At 40.1% G+C, this 21,490-nt stretch overlaps 2 protein-coding genes across 2 annotated transcripts in view; both read left to right on the forward strand.

The window, feature by feature from the left end:
- The window catches only part of LOC306874612 (NACHT, LRR and PYD domains-containing protein 3-like), a gene marked incomplete at its 3' end in the record, with an annotated part of 89,305 nt that overhangs the window by 33,909 nt on the left and 33,906 nt on the right, over positions 1–21,490 (forward strand). The gene's annotated exons all lie outside the window — the stretch shown is intronic.
- On the forward strand, positions 474–20,867 carry LOC306874570 (ribonuclease inhibitor-like; the record flags this gene model as incomplete). The annotated part of the gene is made up of 13 exons (XM_079424719.1): positions 474–535; positions 1,173–1,343; positions 1,539–1,712; positions 1,894–2,064; positions 15,087–15,263; positions 15,398–15,568; positions 18,254–18,427; positions 18,603–18,773; positions 18,925–19,098; positions 19,247–19,401; positions 19,677–19,850; positions 20,057–20,227; positions 20,726–20,867. The coding sequence occupies 11 exons, from the start codon at positions 474–476 to the stop codon at positions 19,730–19,732; spliced, it is 1,656 nt and encodes a 551-aa protein (XP_079280845.1). The 3' UTR covers positions 19,733–19,850; positions 20,057–20,227; positions 20,726–20,867.

Raw genomic sequence — 21,490 nt, forward strand, 5'->3', positions numbered from 1 at the left:
TGTTCCCTAAAGAAGGTTTTGAGATAAACAGAAGAATGTTTCCTGTCTTTGTTTTCTTTCTCTGCAGACTGAATAATAACAGTATTACAGCTGAAGCTTGTGCTGCTCTGACTTCAGCATTTAATTCAAATCCTTCAAAGCTGGATCTGAGTGGAAATAAACTAGGAGACTCAGGAATTGAGAAGATCTGCCCTCTGTTGGAAAATACACTATGCAGATTAGGGAAACTGAAGTTTGTATTTTCATTTATGTACATGTTTTTGTGTGAATATACATTTAAAGGTGCAGTAGGAGATCTTGGAAATGCTAACTTTGAATTGGGAACTGCTGGGCTACATCATGTGTCATTCACCAGTGAGAAACTTTATAGTACAGTTAGTAAAAGTACTACAATACCAAGAAGGAAGATAGGGTTGTTGATGTTTGTCTGCTATTCTCGCTCTGTCTACACACCGTGCGTAAACACGCTGATGATGTATCCTGTCTGCGTGAACAGGGTGTGCAGAGGTGTGCTATTACATACACTGACAGGCAGGTAGGAAAGCCAATTAAAATGCTTGGACCGAGCGTTGATTGGACGAACATGTCTTGGTCATATGCCTTCCACAGAATATATAAATGTATATAAACACATTTAGGCCACTTAACTTAATGATTGCTATCAGTATGTGAAGAGACTTTCAACCAGCAGAACAAAAAAAGTTTCTGAAGACAATCACCTATTGCACCTTTAATAATGTGTAGTGTTTTCTGTATCTTTGTGGTTGTGTTTGATTCACTAAACTTTAATATTAACAACAAACACAATCCGAAAAAAATGTATAACATAAAGGCTAAAATACACAGGGGACAATTAGACCGACAAAGAAACAGGTGAAAACAAATAGGGATTAATGGATGGAAACACACGAAACGGGGACAGAGGAATATTACCAGCTAAGTTCACAAATTGGAAGAGATACAGAAACCATTATTAAATGTATATTTGGTATTTCACATTATAAAAATCTAGATGACCACAGAGACTACGGTGTTATTTTCATTTCAGTTTTATTTTTTTCTTGGACTACTTAATATTTCACACAATATTTAAAATTCTATGACATTTAAATGAAGCAGGTGATATCATTAAAGCATTGGCTGCTGTATCTTAACAGCCTTTTTATATATAGACTTTCAGACTGCAGTATCACTGAAGAAGGATATAAAACATTAACTTCATCTCTGAAGTCGAACTCACACCTGACAGAGCTGGATGTCAAAGGAAATGATCCTGGACAATCAGGAGTGGAGGGGCTCATTGATTTACTACAGGATGACTCCTATAAATTAAAGACCATCAGGTGATAATTGTCTTGAAATATTTAAAAGAAGCCACATACATGGAGTAAAAGCTGCACAACTATGTAGAGGAGACAATACTTGCAGAATTAAAAGGACATGAAGTAGAATTTTCTTGAATTTAATTTTAAAGAAATTCAACACAATCACACAACTGTGATAACATGACTATCCAAATTCTCTTCTACTTCCTATAGATTTTTGAAAATTCCTGCTGCTGAGGAAGCCTGTAAGTATCTCACTGAAGGTCTGGGTAAAAGTCCATTATTACTGACAGAACTGGATCTGAGTGAAGATAAATTAGGAGACCTGGATGGGGAGAAGCTCTCTGCTCTTTTGATGGACTCTCATAGCAAAGTGGAGAAAATGAAGTGAGTAAACAATATATTATACATTATAAAATACATACACATACATTATAACTTCTATTTATTCATTATTAAAGACTGAGTCACTTGTGTGATCAGATATGAGGATTTGTTAATCTGATGTGTTGAATATGAGCTGGTTTAAGGAAAAATCCTATTGTTTTTTTTTTTTTTTGTTGTTTAGGCTGAATAAATGTGAGCTGACAGAGAAAAACTGTTCGGTTCTAGCTACTGTTCTCTCCTCCAAAACCATCCTGGAAGAGATGAACCTGAACAACAGCCGTCTGCTGGACTCAGGAGTCAGAAAGATCTGTGAGGGACTGAAGACTCCTGTGTGTGAGCTGAAGATACTCAAGTGAGTACATTTCACCATTAGCTACACTCAACACCACTAGGCCTGTCATGTTAATTACTTTATTGATGTGTCTACATGCATATTTACTTTACTTTTACTTTACTTTTACTTTTGTCATTTAGCAGACGCTTTTGTCCAAAGCGACTTACAAATAAGAAAAAGTAACTAAAACTAAAAGTTACAACTCTATAAATACTATATACCCACATATTTAAGAAAATAAAGAAATTAAATCAAATTGACACATGCATATAACAACATTTCAATAATAAACATATAAATGAAAAAACTAAAATAAAAAGCGATACTTCTATCCCTTGCGGGTGTCCCTGCCCGGTGGAGTCGCACGGTAGAGTTGATGGTATTTACACTCTTCGGTATTTGTTCTAATTTGTTTACATACTTTTACAGAATAACCATATGAAGTTCACATGTTAAAATCACATGCAAAATGTGTGGAAACCCCTCTGATAGGGGAAGTCGTGGCCTAATGGTTAGAGAGTCAGCCTTGTAATCCAAAGGTTGCGGGTTCGAGTCCCCGGCCGGCAGGAATTGTAGGTGGGGGGAGTGAATGTCCAGCGCTCTCTCCACCCTCAATACCACGACTGAGGTGCCCTTGAGCAAGGCACCGAACCCCCAACTGCTCCCCGGGCGCTGCAGCATAAAGGGTGTATGTTCACGGTGTGTGTGTGTTCACTGCTGTGTGTGTGCACGTTGGATGGGTTAAATGCAGAGCACGAATTCCGAGTATGGGTCACCATACTTGGCTGAATGTCACTTCACTGATCTCATATGAACATGTGAACATGTGGACACGTGTGGAAAAATGTCGAAATGTGATCACATGGCTTTCACACATTTGCACCATGAACATTTTCCAAAACACTTCACATGTGGCATATTTTATGTTGAAGCAGATTTTCAATAGGCGCTATCCTTGTGCAACTCCAGTTCCAGAAAAGTTGTGATGCTATGTAAAATGTAAATAAAAACAGAATGCAATGATTTGCAAATCTCATAAACCCATGTTTTATCCACAATATATCAGAAAACAAATTCATATATGTTCAAACATATTAAATGTTGAAACTGAGGAAATTTTAAATTGTAAGGGGGAAAAAACAAGGTAATTTTGAATTTGATGACCGCAACACGTCTCAAATACTGGAAAAGAAACTGTTACTAAAAAGGATCTGCCAGAGAAACATTTTCCAACTACATAAGTTCATTGGCAGCAGGTCAGTAAAATGTTTGGGTACAAAAAGTGTATCTTAGGAAGGCAGAGTCTCTCAGAAGTTAAGACGGGCAAAGGTTCACCAATCGTCTTAGGTTACTGTGACGAGTCGGCTGCCTCCCCCCTTATTGTCATCACCACCCTGTCCCGTATTCGCCGCCCTTCACCAGGCTCCCGACGGGAGTGGGTGTGTGAGAGGAGGGGCGCTGAATCAGCCAGGGCTGGCGGCGTGTGATGAGGCGCACCTGATGTGAATAGAGCCTCATCACCGCTGCCGTTTAAAAGCCGAGCGCGCCTCTCCTCGAGAGACCGGTCTCTTCCCCCGTGCATGCACGCTGGTGTCCTCGTGGGTCCAGGAAGGGTGCGTCGAGAAGGAAGACGGCCACACCCGTTAGACGGCCGACGGGCCAGGATGCCGGGCCGTCGAGTCCCCCAGAAGCTCCGGGGAACCAGGAGTAGGACGTCGCCGCAAAAGGAAGCCGCCGCCACTCGCTCCCGGACCCGAGAGGGGAGCGCGTGCGGCCACCGGACTCCGACCCTTCCCTTCTGAACACTGCCTTCCGTCACAAGCCCCGCAGGACGACGAGGACACCGGATCCCTGTTTATTTTGGACACCTTTCCCCCTTTGGACACTTTACTTTAATATTTTTGTTTAATAAAAACCTCTCAGAGGCCTGACGCCACGCCCACTGTGTCTGTCGTTTGCTCCTCCCGCCACTGTGGTGGAGAATGCGGGCAGGCGGAGATCCCTGTTTATTTTGGACACTTTTTCCCCTTGGACACTTTATTTTATTATTTATTGTTTAACAAACGCCCGAAACGTTCAATTCGTGCCGCCTCATTCACGCAAATTGCACCGCAGGATGTCTATTCGCGTCTTTGCATTGACTTAACATGTAAATCACTCGCGCTTAACGCTTCATTCGCGTCTGGTGTGAACGCACCATGAGGGTCTGCTTTGAAGCAGGAAGACCTCTCTTAGGGGGACCATAGCAAATCAGCAGTTGGTCCACCCTTCTCCACAGGGCAGCTCTGTGGACGTATGCGTCCAGTGCTCCAGTGCTAGCCTTTTCTGGTCAGGCTCCCGAAAGGGAGGAGGACTGAAGGCCTGCTGTACAACAGGCTGTGGCGTACCCTGCACGAGGGTACAAAAAGGCTTTGGCCATGCCAGGCGCAAAGTCAAAGTGAGTAGGGGCCACTGACAGGGCCTGCAGATCCCCAACTCTCTTTAGAGAAGAAATCGCCAGAAGAAACACAGTCTTCAGGTAGTAAACGTGTAACTAAGAGGTGTCTACCCACTGACTGTCCACCAAGAGAGGCGCGGTAGGCCGAAATCGCCGCCACAAAGACCTTCAAGGTGCAGAAAGTCAAGTCTCCCCTGCAGAGAGTCGAGTTTGCAGGAACTCCAGCACTGTACCAACTGGGCAGTTAACTGGGTCAAGCTGGCGATCTCTGCACCAAGAGTCTCCACTTCAGGGCGTACAGTTTCCTCGTTGAGGGAGCTCTGGATTGGAGGATGGTCTCAACCTTGGTTGAGAGACCGGAAGCTATGAGCCGTGCCCCCTCAGGAGCCACACCCACAGCCTCCATAACTCCGGGTGGGGGTGCACAACGGTGCCTCCTGCCTGTGAGGGGAAATCTCAGAAATCTCAGAAAATCCCTCCTGATTGGAATCTCCCATGGAGAGCCGTCGAGGAGGGAAATCAGGTCCGAGAACCACACTTGGCCCGGCCAGAACGGAGGCTACTAGCAGCAGCCGGACCCTGTCCCGGCGCACTCTCTCCAGAACTCCGGGGAGCAGAGCAATCGGGGGGAAGGCGTACAGACGAAGCCTCAGCCACGTCTGTACCATGGCATCCAGCCCCAGTGGAGCTGGATGAACTAGAGAGTACCAGAGGGGACATTGCGCTGTCTCCTGAGTGGCGAAGAGGTCCACCTGAGCCTGGCCAAACACTCTCCAGATCTGCTTCACCACCTCAGTGTGAAGCATCCATTCCCCGGGCCACGGCCCGTCACGACAGGATGTCAGCTCCCACATTGAGATGCTTTAGGGATGTAAGAGTTTGCCCTGGGACCACACAAAGATCTGATGCGCTAGTCTGTACAGGGGGTGCGACCACAGACCTCCTTGGTGGTTGATATAAGAGACCACCGCTGTGTTGTCGGTGCGCACCAACACATGATGATCTCCTAGGTTTGGAAGAAAGTGTTTCAGAGCCTGAAACACGGCCAGCATCTCCAGCCGGTTGATGTGCCAAGCAAGATGATGACCCCTACACAGAGCGCGGGCAGGGTGGCCACTCATGACCACTCCCTAACCGGTGAGGCATGTGTCCATCGCTAGCATTACGCGGCGACACCGAGCTCCCAGCACAAGGCCCTGAGACAAGAACTAAGGTTGTCTCCACATGTCTAAGGCACGTAGGCTCCGCCGCGTGCCTTGATCGTGCGAAGCGGGTTTCCCCTTGGGGAGAACCCCTTGGTCTTGAGCCACCACTGTAGGGGTCTCATGTACAGCAGGCCAATAGGTATCACGTTGGACGCAGCTGCAATCAGACTCAGCAGTCTCTGAAACTGCTTGAGAGTGAGAGACTGGCCTTCTTGACCTTCGTGAAGATCGACTCGATCCGAGCAGTGGGACATACGTGTCTGCATCGTAGTCGAATCCCACACCACACCAAGATAAGTGGTTCTCTGTAAGAAAGAACTCTCTTCTTGGCGTTCAGTCTTAACCCCAACACTTTCACATGAGCGAGAACAACATCTCGATGTTGAGCCGCCATCCACTGTGATTGAGGGAGAATCAACCAATCGTCGATGTAATTGAGTATGCGGACGCCCTGTAGCCACAGCGGAGCTAACGCGGCATCCACACATTTCGTGAAAGTGCGGGGTGAGAGTGCTAGGCCGAAGGGAAGAACCCGATACTGATAAGCTTTGCCCCCGAAAGCAAACCTCAGGAACTTCCTGTGAGTGGGAAGGATGGAGACATGGAAATATGCGTCTTTTAGATCGATCGCGACAAACCAGTCCTCGGACCTGATTTGAGACACGACCTGCTTGAGTGTAAGCATCTTGAACTTCAGTCTGCTGACTGAGCAGTTCAGCTGACGCAGATCTAAAATGGGACGCAACCCTCCATTCTTCTTTGGATCTATGAAGTACCGGCTGTAGAACCCGGATTCTCTTTCATGAGGAGGAACCACCTCGATGGTCTCCTTCCTGAAGAGAGTATCTACCTCTTGCTCCATTACCAGAGCCTGCTCTGGGCCCACCAGAGTGGAATTCACCCTGTTGAATTGAGGCAGACGAGAACCGAACTGGATTCTGTAGCCTCTCTCTACAGTGCGCAGGACCCACTGAGACACATTTGGCAGTAGTTTCCACGCTGCAAAATAGACTACTAAGGGAACCAATCTCTCGAGGCTGGCTTCTGGTGTAATCAGAGCAGCTAGTTCGGTGCCCTGGAACGGCACACCGGCAGGGAACATCCGAACTAGCTGCTCCCGAGACCCCCGAAGGGGTGGCGAGCATCCAGGGATGGAAATTAACTTTTTTGTCCACCGGCCACTGTGGCTGGTGGATTTCAAAATCTACCAGCCACTCAATGTTTTTACCAGCCACTTTCTTGTTTTTAACCGACAATGTGTAACTGCATGTGAAAATTAATAATACAAGATCTACAATACTTAAGCAGTTTATTTAATCTCAAGTCTCAATGAAATACTGACATTTTCTCTTTCTCTCTTATACACACACAAACCATGAACTGATATACATTTCATTAAATGAGTAGGGCAGATTAAACAAAAAACTAACATTCCTCCACCCATCCTCCCCACTCCCAGTCCAATTTACGCCTGCTCGGATGATTCGTGGTCTTTTATGGCTTCCAGTTTTAGGTTTTTAGTCCCAACAATGAAACTATTAGTTTTGGCATCTTCTGAAGCGTATTGACGACATACCGAGCAGAACATTGTCAGACTTAAACTAACCAATCACGGGACTCCCCATTGTCTGCTTTTCTCCATCGTTCTTTAAAAAAACGTTTTTTGACCTTCGCCTCTTTGTCCACTGGCTCCTCCTGAGATGTTTTCTCTTAGGGCTGCAACAAACGATTATTTTGATAATCAAATAATCTAACAATTATTAGAACGATTAATCGACTAATCATCGGTTATTCCACTGATTGACCAGTAGACTTTGATAATTCAGCTTTTGTGATTAGTTAAAATATTAAGTTATACATATTCTAAAATAAAGGTCACTTCAGCTTTAGAAAAGTATATTATGTAATTACAATTATTAAACAATTAATTGGCAACACTTTACAATAAGGTTCATCATTTAACATTAGTTAACATGGACTAAGAATGAACAATACTTCTACAGCATTTGTTAATCTAAAAGTTAGTTAATTTCAGCATTTACTAATGCTGTTTTTTAAGTTTTTATTAACACAGATTAATAGTTAAATGTAATAAATGCATTGTTCATTGATGTTAATTAATACATTAACTAATGTTAATAAATGATACCTTATTGTAAAGTGTCACCAATTCATTATACAAATAGATGTATTTGGCACACAAATGAAATGACAGACAGAGACACTCTCTCACCATTTAATTAGCTACATGAAAAAGAAACTGAATGACACATTCTGCCTAACTTCTCCTTTTGTAAGTCATATAGATAAGAAACATAATAAAGGTAAGTGATACGATGCTTTGGATAAACTATTTTATTCAGAACATAATATTTTAAAATACCTTATAGGGTTACGAATAATCAAAACAGTCCTTAGCTAGATCAAGCTTTGGTCTCTGTAAACCAAACTGTCACTATAATGAAACAATTTTTTTTCCCACTAATACAAATATTTAATAATTAGCTAGCTCCACACTGGAGAGCTGCTTTAGTCCGGACATTACTGGAGTAACGTTACATTACTGAAAAGCAGAGCTCATTCAAACATCCACATCGTTGTAATCAGATGCATTTTTAAATGCTGTTTTCACACTGCTGTCAGTTTTTGTTGTGTTTATTTAGTTACTGAGACGAAAGCGCGCTATATATTAACATGTTCATCCAATCGCCGCTCAAGTTCAGGTGCATTTTCTCTGAAGCGCTGTATGTCTTCTTCTCTTGAATGCATCCAGGAGGGCTGAATTACAGTCTTGCGCTACGGTGCTACAGTGCCACACTGGTGAAACCGCAGTATTGCAGGCTCTAACATTAGGTGCCTCCTCTAAAAGTGTCCGCCGTCCGGGTGAAACAGTATTCTATTTTTATTTACCCGCCACAGTGGCCGGTAGGTGAAGCGAGTTTACCCGCCACAACACAAAATCACCCGCATTTGGCTGGTGGCGGGTGCTAATTTCCATCCCTGCGAGCATCCCAATTCCGCTACGTTTCCGGGCGGAAGAAACTGGGATATATGCTTGCTGGAGATCGCTGCGTCCTGGAACACCGAACGTGGCAGGGTTGGCAGACCTATCTCCTGAGGGCACTGAGGAGAGATGGGCACCGAATACGGCGGTGTATGCCGTTCTTCCCCAGAGGGGCCGGCCCTCAGAAGTCCTGGGCCATAGGCGGCAGGATGTTTTAGCCGGAGACTATCCAGCAAGAATGACGGTCCACAGAACCGCCTTCTGCTAGAAAACTATGGCCCGGGAGTGCAACTCTGACTCCAACAATCTGGGGAGTACGAGAAGTGACGCCCCCTAAATGAGGAGCTGGAACATCGTTTGGGGCTGCTACTCACCTAAGAGGTAAGAGAGGTAAAGCATCGTGCTCTCACTTGAGAATGCTTTTTTTTTTTTCTCAAGAGGCTCCTATACACATATATATGCATCTTTTACATAATTTAATTCTTCAAATTTAAATGCAGAAAAACAACCAGATGAGTAAACAGTCTGATATGAAAAGGATTCATAATATGAACGAGAATGACGTAATGCATGCGTCGCCTCAGCAACGCACGCTGCAACAGTGAGGTCTCACTCAAAGGGGGGAAGAACCGCATCGCAGGCTTCCAGCCCCGTCCGCCAGATCTAAGTGTGATCCCGCAATCTTACTCGCCGCCGTGCCTCAGCAGCGGCGGGACCAGAACCGCGAGATCCTCGCTCACAATAAGCCCTCTCTCTCTGGGGGGAAGAAACCACGGTGCGGGCTTCCGAACCCAGAGAGCGGGCGCTTTTATACCACGTGCTTTTATACCAGCTGGTCATTATGTCACCTCGCCCGTAACGTCTTGCTCATCCTTTGGACAGATTTCACTTGTATTCAGTGCCGGTTACGCTGATGGCGTCCCCAAAGCATCTCCAGACGCAGCTCGAGTTCCTGAAGAGGAACTACATCTACAAATTGTATAACAGTGGTTACATTTATGTGCAACCAAATAATCTGTTAGCAATCAGGTAGATGGTTCAATCAGACTGTTGAGCTAAACTTGAAATTGTGTTTGAATAAAAAATAAAAATAACAATAATATTCATCATTGTTAAATAAAGAAAAAAATCTATCAGATGAAATGAGTTTGATTTGAGATCAAAATGAATGGATACTATTGGTTGTGGGCACATAGAGCAACCTGGAAGAAACAAGGAAGCTGATTGGCCATTGAAACTTCACATGTTACATAGAACCAGGTGTGCTTGTTTGATTACCAGTGTGCAGAGGGATCTCTGTTGGAAACGTGAATGTGTTTCTCCTACCCAAGTTGGTGTTGATACTGGTTATAAAACCAAAGGAGAAAGATTGCTAAAGCATGCACGGATGTAGCCATTGAGTTTGGAGAAAATCACATGCTCAGTTTGTTCAAAGACAGCTGGGAAAAGCCACAATGTGTTCATCAACTTTGAGATGCTACTGGTAGGATAAAGACTAATTTCTTTTGTGACTACAGATTGTTTAAAAGACCAATTGTGAATATCTTGCAAGTTGTTTGTTAAAGCTAGTGGGTTTAGCACCCAATATGCTAACTGTCCATGTGTAGTAAATGCATTTGATATTGTAGTGTTGTTGTTGAACCGTGATTTGTGAGTATTGTAGTAACATTGGTTGTAGTTTAAATGAGCTTAACATCCTTTAATGACCACATTACTGTGTGTAGTGACTCATATATTTATATATTTTCTCTGTATAGGTTATTAAGCTAAGCATCTGAATTAAACTCTGAAAATAAGCAACGGAAGATCAAGTTGTTGCTGAAAGATTTTCAATAAATTGCTTGAAGAATCCGATGTTTTGAGTTATTCCATGGACCCTCTGAAGTTGATTGAAGCCTTTTTCAAGTTTGGGCAGACATTGAGGCTGAGAAGAAACACTAGATAACTTGACACAGACTGAATAGCCTTCATGTAAACACCTAATTTGGTCCGATTGAGCTAGATCCGAATGAATTTTTGATCGAATTGAAAGGAGTTATTTCATTTTCTAATCCGATCAAGAGTGCATGTAAACACTTGATAAGACGGAAAACCAAAACTGAAAGGACTGTGCATGTGCAATGACTGAGCTATTTTTCGTGTTGGGTAAAGTGTTGTATAAATGGGTGTCCTTTCATTATAAAACTCTCCTTTCACTCCGCCTCTGTGAAGTGGAGCAGGACATCATCCCACCAGTCCTTTTGGATTCTCATCCATAGATGACTGGTTTTGGGCATGGAGTAGGGATGTAACGGTATGAAAATTTCTCATCACGATTATAGTGACCAAAATTATCACGGTTATCAGTATTATCACGGTATTGTTAAAATGTGCTGGAGATGTTCAAAAAGTACTGATACATAAATCACTTCACCAAGTTTTATACTTAAACATAAACAAACAGCAAATAGAATTACTTTGTTTGCATAATCACTAAAACAATAACATTACCAATGAGGTCTGGATTTTAAATGACAACTTGACTGACACCAGTTTAATAGCATGTTCAAATAAATAATGTAAATGTTCAAATAAAGCTTTGAAAAAGTTTCATATAAAGGTAAACCTCACATTTCAGCTTTTAAAGAAAAGAGTTAAGTCAAAATGATAATTGATTAATAAGGGGGAGGGGGGGGGGGGGGTGGTGTGGTGTGTGGCCAAGTATGGTGACCCATACTCTGAATTTGTGTTCTGCATTTAACCCATCCAAGTGTACAAACAGTAGTGAACATACACCCTGAGCAGTGGGCAGCCAATGCTGCGGCGCCCGGGGATCGGTGCCTTGCTCAAGGGTCTCACCTCAGTCGTGGTATTGAGGGTGGAGAGAGTGTTGATTATTCACTCCCCCACCTACAATCCCTGCCGGACCTGAGACTCGAACCCACAACCTTCAGGTTACAAGTCCAACTCTCTATCCACTTATCTGCTCCATAAATAATTCTATATAGCTTATCTGAATTGTTTAAATGTGTAGAATCCACATAAGCTTGTTTTTCATCAACCGGTTAAAATTTACAGCAGGTCATGCAAATTTGGTCCGTTTTTTGGCCAGACAGAAACTGCACACAGGCTGAATGTAAATATAAGTCTCTGTAAATTCACTCTCTGACAGCAGGTGGCGTTTTATATGGAAAAGCTGAATTACAGCTGATTCCCGTGAACTCCGCGAAAAAAGCAGTATTGGGTTTAAGAACACTTCCTTTAGGTATTACATGGAGCTGAGATGAAAACAAAATGCCATCGAATCGTTTCTGAAGACAGTCAGATCCTTCAGAGGTACATTCATATAATTAATTCACTGATATATTCATTTGTATAATTCCCTCAGCACTCTTTTAAAACCGCCCAGCTTTTCCGCCCTGTTTTCACTCAGAATGAAACTACTCTGCTGCTGTGCGCTCGTGAGACTGTTACACTCTGCTTTATGCTGGACAGTATTTATTTATCGTGAGTTGTTCAGTTCGCGGTAATCGAATACGGTTTTAATGATAATTAAAATATGAAACGGTAATACTAACCGTGGGGAATTTTATCATGATTTTTCGTCAAACCGGTAATCGTTACATCCCTAGCATGGAGAGGGGCTTTTTTAATGCACTATAAATATAAGCAGCACAGCACATCAGTTTATATGCTCATTGTTGCCAAATTATGACCAGAAATTGATCAAACAAGTCTGCTGTTTAAAACAGAAATTTTGTAGGAGAATGATTATTATGGCCAAACAGTGGGGAAATCTGTATATTCATGCAGTGTGCGCATGTTTAAAAAAAAAAAAAAAAAAAAAAAAAAAATATATATATATATATATATATATATATATATATATATATATATATATATATTTGAAGCTTGTGACATATAAACATGCATATCAGACCGACCACTTTATTTACCGTTCATGAATAAACCACATTCAGATTTATCAATCAGAATGATTTCAGTCCGATTGAAACAAATGTTGTGCATGTAAACATAGCCAATGTCAGATTAGTGTTCCTCAACACAAAATTGCGAAAACTTTGAATCTTATTATATACAGTACATTATATCATCAAAAGACTACAACAAATCTGGAGAAATCTCTGTGAGCAAGGGACTAGGGCAAACATCAATATTGGATGCCTGTGCTCTTCAGGCTCTCCTGTATCCTTTAGGTTTCAGACTAGTACACAAGTACTAGTAAAACAATACATTTAGAGCTTGTAAAATACACACAGATGTCTATGGAAGCAACAATAACAATCCATTCAAATTTAATTTGCCAATGTGTTTTATTCATATCAGATACACATAGTGTAAGTAACTATAAAGTTCAATCTGTTCTTCACCCAGTTCACCGGCCACTTACGTGCATGTATTTTGGGAGAAATTGATGAATTAACGTGCTTTAAATCTGACTGATAGGACTTTGAACTGCGGCGCGAGCAAACATGGCGGCGCCCATCTCACGTTACAGATCATAATCAAGATAATTTATAAAGGTGTTTAAACAACAAAACACACTCATTTACACATTTTTGAATCGGAATATCAGATTGTCCAAGACATAAGCAAGTTTGTGAATATATTAAATAAAAAAGGAAAAACTAAATAAAAGCAATCCATTACAGTGTTATTGTGCCCGCGGTGATATAATATATTGAGTTGTTAATATTAAGTAACTTACATTTTAGACACTGTATTTTCAATGTTGACAGTGCTCGATTGGTTTAATTAAAATAGTTCCAAACAAAGATCACAGCAGACCAGCTAACAGTAAATATCTTTGTTGGACGAAGGTGAGGTCCCAAAAATAATTAATTAATAAATGGCGCGAAGTCAAACATATATCAATACACAACAAATGTCAAGTCCTGTGTGAGAGCTGAGACCAAAAAGGTGAGAGAGAGAGAGGCACCCCCCCCCCCAAAAAAAAATAAATAAAAAGCAACGATTACACTTGGGAGAAAACGGCAGATTCATATAAAAGCGTTTCATAGGTGTCAAGTAAGCCCTATGCAGCAATTTCCAGTGAATCATTTGATGATTAAGGTTTTTAGAAGACAATTTAAATGTACCTCATACCTGATCCAAAAATAAAACATGCACATCCTCATTAAATGTTCTTTCATGTTTATTTCATGCTATGACTAAAACTGACTGGATGATTGTGTTCACTAGAGCTTAACACTGCAGTTTGAACTGAGGCGTGTATACAGCAATCTGTCACACCACATCAAAGAGCTTTAAAACTGTATTTGTCACGGTCATAGTTAGAGAGTTGGACTTGTAACCCAAAAGTCATGGGTTTGAGTCTCTCTACTGGCAGGGATTGTAGGTGGAGGGAGTGAATGACCAGCGTTCTCTTCCACCTTCAATACCACAGCTGAGGTCTTGAGTAAGGCACCGGATGCCCAACTGCTCCCCGGGCGCCACAGCAAAAAAAAAAAAAAAAAAGTGTGTTGACTGACGATTGTTGACAGACACTGCTGTATTAGCAGAGACGCCACCCTGAGTGAGCCGCACACAATCCGCCATGTTTATCTTCATGTCGGGGCATTTAAAAGTAGCATTCGTAAGGAATGTTGTCTTTTTACAGCTATAGATGTTGTTCAGTCCAGAGCAGTGAGTGATGTTCTGCTTTTATATTATTGATTTGGTTTATTAACAGTGTAGACCCAAACAGCACTACAGTTACTGTATATTACGCTGCTGTCGCATGATACAGCAATCTAATATAAGCATGCAGTTTCTTTCCCAGCTGTTTAACTTCACAGACATAACCGAATGTGTTTTTATAATGCATGCTTTTAACATAAATTTTTGTGTGAAAGAGAACTTAGTTTAGTACTCGCATGCCGTGTGACAGCCGCTTTCTGATCGTGTTTCGGATGTGTGTGTTCAGAAAAAAATGTATATCAGAAATTTAAACTGATATGGCTTCAAAACCAAACATATGTTGAGTATCTGAGATATGAGCTGACATTTAAGTGCATATGTTTTTAATTCATATTTTTTTTTTTTTTTTTTTTAGACTTTCAGACTGCAGTATCACTGAAGAAGGTTATAAAGCTCTGGCTTCAGCTCTGAGATCAAACCCTTCACACCTGATAGAGCTGGATCTCACAGGAAATGATCCTGGACAATCAGGAGTGAAGCAGCTCAATGAATTACTACAGGATCCAAACTGTCACCTGAAGACACTGAGGTGAGTGTTATTAAAATAATAGTCTTAAAGAATTTAGTATAAGGAGAATTAAACTGTCAAAAAGGCATTCGTAAAAGCTTTGAAATGACTAAGGGCCTTTTCACAAGCTTGTGAATATAAATCACTAAATGGCAGGTAATGTCAATTTACTTCAACTGTTTCCAGGTTGTTAAAAAGTCCTGACGCAGAAGAAGCCTGTAAATATCTGACTGAAGATTGTTACATTAAAAACCCGTTACTCCTGAGAGAGCTGAATCTGAGTGAACATGAACTAGGAGAAACACGAATGAATCAGATCGCTGCTCTACTGCAGGATAAACACTGTAAACTCAACACACTGATGTGAGTATTGTTCATTTATTATAGAGGCCAAACAGAGATCAGGTGAACAAAACGCATAATATTGAGAAATCACTGAATGTTGGCATCAAGCACTTTGTGTTTGTAAATTCTCCTTCTCCTATTCATCATTTTAGTCTGCGTAAGTGTGGTCTAACAGAGGAAAGCTGTTCAGCTCTCGCTACAGTCCTGAGATCAAACTCTAGTCTGAAAGAACTTGACATGAGCAACAATAATCTGCAGGATTCAGGAGTGAAGAAACTCCAGAACGGATTAGAAAATACAAACTGCACACTGCAGAAACTCAGGTGAGTAAAAATGAACAAATATTTTTATTTTTATAATAAGTCAAGTTGCCTTTATTTATATAGCGCTTTATACAAATAGCACTTTATAAAATACAGATGTCAAAGTAGCTTTACAGTGTTAAACAGAATATAGTATCAATTCCGATCACAACTGTACTGATTTCAGTATATTTATGTTATGTTTAGCAGATTCTGGCAAATATAGTAGGTTATCCGGGTATTCCATGCATACAGAAAATTTGCATAGGCCCACTGCATAAATAGAATATGATAGTATGGCATTTCGAACACAGCCCATGTGTTCACACTGTCTGGCGGCCATTTTGAAAGCTGGCTAAAAACTTTCACCAAAAGAGAAGCACATTAAATGTGCGTTTTTTTTTTTTTGTTAAGATGTTTAAGCCTTTATTTTGGATAAGTTTCACCGCTTATTGTAAAATTAAGGGATTAATGTTCAGACTTTTGCGTATTATACCCTGGAACTTGGATGTGGGAAATAATTACATTAGATCCAAAAGATAGTTTTAGCTACAAACGCAGATGCTACAGAACACAGTTAGCTGACTAGCTGTGTAAGATTGTGTGCAACGCTAACACATTTCTTCACAGGCATTACTGGCTTGTACTTTTACATCCATAATATTATAAATGGAGCGTTTATTGCTGGTATGTCGTTTTACAGTCATGTAAATTTTAAAGATTTCATATTATTGTAAGGTGAGCTTAAAGGGTTCACTACTATGAAAATCACACAGCTTCAGTGTGACATCCATTAGAAAAAGTATAATTTCATAGAAATTGTTAATAATAGTTGTTCATATTAAAATATGTATGAACTTAATACATGACCTAGACTATTCATTTAGCAAAATCCTGTCATTTTAATAAATATTACATGAAATGTATTAAAAATTGTTGCTGCTCCAATTAAGCTCTGTGTGCTCTCTTTAAGCTCTTCCACATCGAACGTCTATGTAAATACTTCATAAACAGACTTTAAATATTAACTGATGGTTGTTACTTTGTTAAACGATATTCTATGGATTCTGTCAACTCAAATCTGCAGACTGGCTCTGATCTTTGGCAACTAGCATCAACTTTTCCAGACTGTAAATCTGTAGAGAATCAGGGCAAAAATGTTGTAGTGTATTCCAGTCATAAGAGACTATAGATAAGTTGATATCCGTTTGGTTTCACAATGAGGTTAGTTTCTGTGATCATCCCCATGAAGAACATTTTTTATTGGTTTGTTTTATCTAATTTGTTACTTATCTGAACGTGGACTAGTCTAGATGTTGCAATGTATAGACGCCTCATTGGCCACTTTGAGCCGTTGCTGCGATACGTCAATCGTCCGCCATATTTATCCGGGCAAGACTGCCTTAAAAACAAATGGAGGTAAACGGGGGAGCTGTGGCTTTTTCGGGATAAAATCACAATAACGTTAACATTTATCAACCGATTTCAGTGGTTTGTGATCTACATGGAGTTAAAAATAACTATATCATCCAGTTATTTACTTAGGCTCGGAAAATTATTAATTTTCTTAAGAAATTGTGAAAGATGTTCCGGGCAGAGAGTGTGGTTTGAATACGATCAGGGTCATTCTGGCCATTCATTCAGGGCTGTTCTGGGCTTTAACTAGTACAAATACAACATTAGGCTGTGGAGGTTTAGTCTCTTGGAAATGCAGAGTACAGGCTTTCTTCAGATTTCCTCGAGGCTTGCGTTGTCCTGTTTGCAGTTGGCTAAAAAATAAATGAAATTAAAGACAGATGCTACCCCGACATCTGTTTTTATTAATGTGCGACGGTCTGCAGATCCCCAAACTGCCGCCGGGTCAGGTATATTTTCTTGTGTCCCGATATGAGATTTATGGAGAGTTGCCCGGACCAACATGGCGGCGCCGTTGACGTGCGGTTGAGCGGCCAATGAGGCATCTAGGTATTTATTATGTCTATGGTTACAACCGCCTCTCCATTCTTAAGTTGCCAGGTATACATTCCAAGTATAATGCACATTAGTAAAAGGATCTATTTAAATTTGTATTTGTCTATATACACTTTGGGCAGCTGCGGTACATTTTAAAAGTAAACTAAAAAACCGCAACCAACGGCTCTGTAAATTTTCCTGCGACTGTATTTTCAAAATAGCCCAATTGTGCGGGAAAACCATAACCCTGGTAACACTGGTTCACTGTACCCTTATCACACAATGATAGATTACCTTCCGCGCTGCCATGATGGCAAGAAGTTAGGGTCAAACCTTATCAAACGTTTAATTCGCATTAAAAAAATATTAATGCGTTAACATTTTTAGATTAATCGCATGCATTAACGCATTAACGTTGACAGCCCTAATTTAAATGTAACCTTAAATAAACATTATGTGTTTGAAAATACTGCATAGTTGTAAGTATATGACAAGCTTTAAAGCTGTGTCCGTCTCTGGCTCAATGCCAGCCAAAGCGTGAAAGCACAAGTTTGAATCTGGCAGTTATGTGATGTCACTGAACATTCTAAAATCCTGTATTTTGGACTCTATTTACAGAGGCACAGAAATATTGATTTCATAATAACGTTCTAAAAAAACTAACTTTTTTTGCATACAAATAATATTGCTGCAAAATGGCCCTATATTAAAATAAAGATCAAATGCATTTTATTTCTAATATTTTTATTGAAGACTTTCAAACTGCAGTATCACTGAAGAAGGTTATAAAGCTCTGGCTTCAGCTCTGAGATCAAACCCTTCACACCTGATAGAGCTGGATCTCACAGGAAATGATCCTGGACAATCAGGAGTGAAGCATCTCGATGATTTACTACAGGATCCAAACTGTCAACTGAAGACACTGCGGTGAGACATGATGAAATGATAGTGACATGCTGTTCAATTGTTAATACAAATATAATTTCACTAATACAACCTGTTGTATCAAAGTAAATTCAGGATAAATAATTGTTCACTGTTTCTTATCAGAATCAGATGCTGTCTTTTGGTTTAACTGATTCCTTCATCTTCTCTTCTCCAGGTTTTTGGGTCCTGCTGCAGAAGAAGCCTGTCAGTATGTTAATGGAATTCTGGGTGAAAACCTGTTACTCCTGAGAGAGCTGAATCTGAGTGGACATGAACTAGGAAACTCAGGATGGGAGAAACTTTCTACAGTACTGCAGGATAAACACTGTAAACTCAACACACTGATGTAAGTTTTATCATTATTATGAGAACTTTTAATACTTGTGACCTTGCTGCTGGATGTGTTGATGTATTGTTTACCAGAGAATGTTGACTTTTAACTAACAACTAAATCTTGGTGAATATTTAGTTGAAACTGTACTGTTTTCTCTTAACAGTCTGAATAACAGCGATATCACAGAAGAAGATTGTCGTGTTCTGACTGCAGCTTTAAATTCAAACCCTTCAAATCTGACAGAGCTGAATCTGAGTGGGACTAAACTCAGAAACTCAGGAATAAAGATCTTCTCGACTCTGTTTAAGAATGAACAGTGTAGTCTGAAAAAGCTGAAGTAAGTATTTTAGCCAATGTGTAAAACAAAGACCAACTGATAAAATATATTTATCATACACATCATATTGGTGGACTAAAGTAGTAATATCCAAAGCTACTAGTTGCATAATTGTATGTATATATTATTTGTTTTCTTTCTTCTACAGGTTTAATTGCATCAGTATTACAGAAGAAGGTTGTGTTGCTCTGACTTCAGCATTTAATTCAAACCCTCCAAACCTGATAGAGCTGGATCTGAGTGGAAATAAACTAGAAAACTCTGGATTGACTAAAATCTCAACTTTACTGGGAAACTCTCAGTGTGCACTGCAGATTCTCAGGTTTGAATTTTGTTTAATTTAAACATAAATAGAACATTTGTCATTAATATCGCTTTTGTAGGTAAGCAGGAAACATATTCGTTTCCATCAATCTTGAAACATTATATAAAAGTTGACATGCGTCATTTTTGGAGAGCTGAGAATTATAAATATTATAATCTGAAAAATTAAATATTGTCTTTACTAAATGAATAATTACATTTAAGACTTTATTTGTTGGTATTGTTTTTTTTTTTTTTTTTTTTTGTCTTCCTAGACTTTCAGACTGCAGCATCACTGAAGAAGGTTATAAAGCTCTGGCTTCAGCTCTGAGATCAAACCCTTCACACCTGATAGAGCTGGATCTCACAGGAAATGATCCTGGACAATCAGGAGTGAAGCAGCTCAATGATTTACTACAGGATCCAAACTGTAAACTGAAGACACTGAGGTAAGACATGATAAAGTAATCCAAAATAAATTATGCTGCAAGTTAATTATTTGTTGAAATATTATTTCAAAAATAGTGTTTTTCATGACAATTCAAGACAATCAATTTCACCCTGTTTACAACACACTGTTCACCCTGAACCAAATTCTATTTTTCATTACCCCAATTCATTAGTTGAATTGATTCCTGCTTCATCTCTTCTGTAGGTTTTTGGGTCCTGCTGCTGATGAAGCCTGTCAGTATGTGACTGGAATTGTGGGTAAAAACCCGTTACTCCTGAGAGAGCTGAATCTGAGTGAACATGAACTAGGAGACACACGAGTGAATCAGATCGCTGCTCTACTGCAGGATAAACACTGTAAACTCAACACACTGACGTGAGTACATGGTTTAATACTTTATAAAGTACCTGTCAGGCTTGTGTTTGTGTCTTGTTTTGTTTCCCACATGTCCATATTTGGTCCTTTCTGTTTCCTGTCCTCATTTAGTTTGATTGTCAGTTAATTTGGTTCCAGGTGTGTCTAGTTTTCCCCTCGTTATGTTCAATATTTATAGTGTGTTCTGCCCTGTGTTTCTGGTCCGGTATTGAATTGTCTTCACCCCGCTCTACATGTGTGTTTCTGGCTATCTTGGCAAATAAATACTGTGATTGTGAATCTCCTTCGTCTCCTCGTTCATGCGCTGTAGTAGCCGAACCGTGACAGTAGCCTTAAAGTATAATAATATTTCATTTTCAAAATACTGTCATTGTGATTATTTTATTTATTAGAGGAAAAAGTTTAGTTGAAACATCATATAGCTTTATCTTTTTTTGTTATTAGTTGTGTGTTGTGAATAAAATAATTTGAGTCTCTCTCTCTCTCTCTCTCTCTCAGGTTGAATAATAACAGTATTACAGCTGAAGGTTGTGTTGCTCTGACTTCAGCGTTTAATTCAAATCCTTCAAACCTGATAGAGCTGGACCTGAGTGGAAATAAACTAGAAAACTCTGGAATAGAGAAGATCTGTCCTCTGTTGAAAAACACAAAATGCAAATTGGAAAAACTGAAGTGTGTATTTTCAATAATGTACATTTCTACATGTGAATTTGCATGATTTATAATGCTCGGTTGATTAGATTACCTGGGGGAAAAAAAACAAAGAAAACTGCAGGCTATAATTTCAGTTACTCGATTTACCTCAGTTTCACTTTGACTAATATTCTGTCTAAAATCTGAAGGCAGTAAAGTAGAGAGACAACATGAGAGAGAATGAATATTGACAGTTTTCATTGTTGGGCAAATGGTTGGTTTAGTAAGACTTTATCATTAAAACATTGGTCAATGCAATGTATTTATGGAGTCTATGGGACATTTTTGGCCAATTTTAAAGTAGCATACATTTTTGCACATTCTATGGCAATATTTTTTTTTTTCAGTTCTCTAACTATATCATATTAATATTGTCTTTAACTTTATATGTTCTTTATTTTGTTTATTTTAAATCATGCAATACTTAACTGCTTCTTTCATATACAGAGTTTCAGACTGCAGTATCACTGAAGAAGGTTATAAAGCTCTGGCTTCAGCTCTGAGATCAAACCCTTCACACCTGATAGAGCTGGATCTCACAGGAAATGATCCTGGACAATCAGGAGTGAA

Source organism: Barbus barbus (assembly GCF_936440315.1).
Source record: "Barbus barbus genome assembly, chromosome: 9".
Taxonomy (NCBI): domain Eukaryota; kingdom Metazoa; phylum Chordata; class Actinopteri; order Cypriniformes; family Cyprinidae; genus Barbus; species Barbus barbus.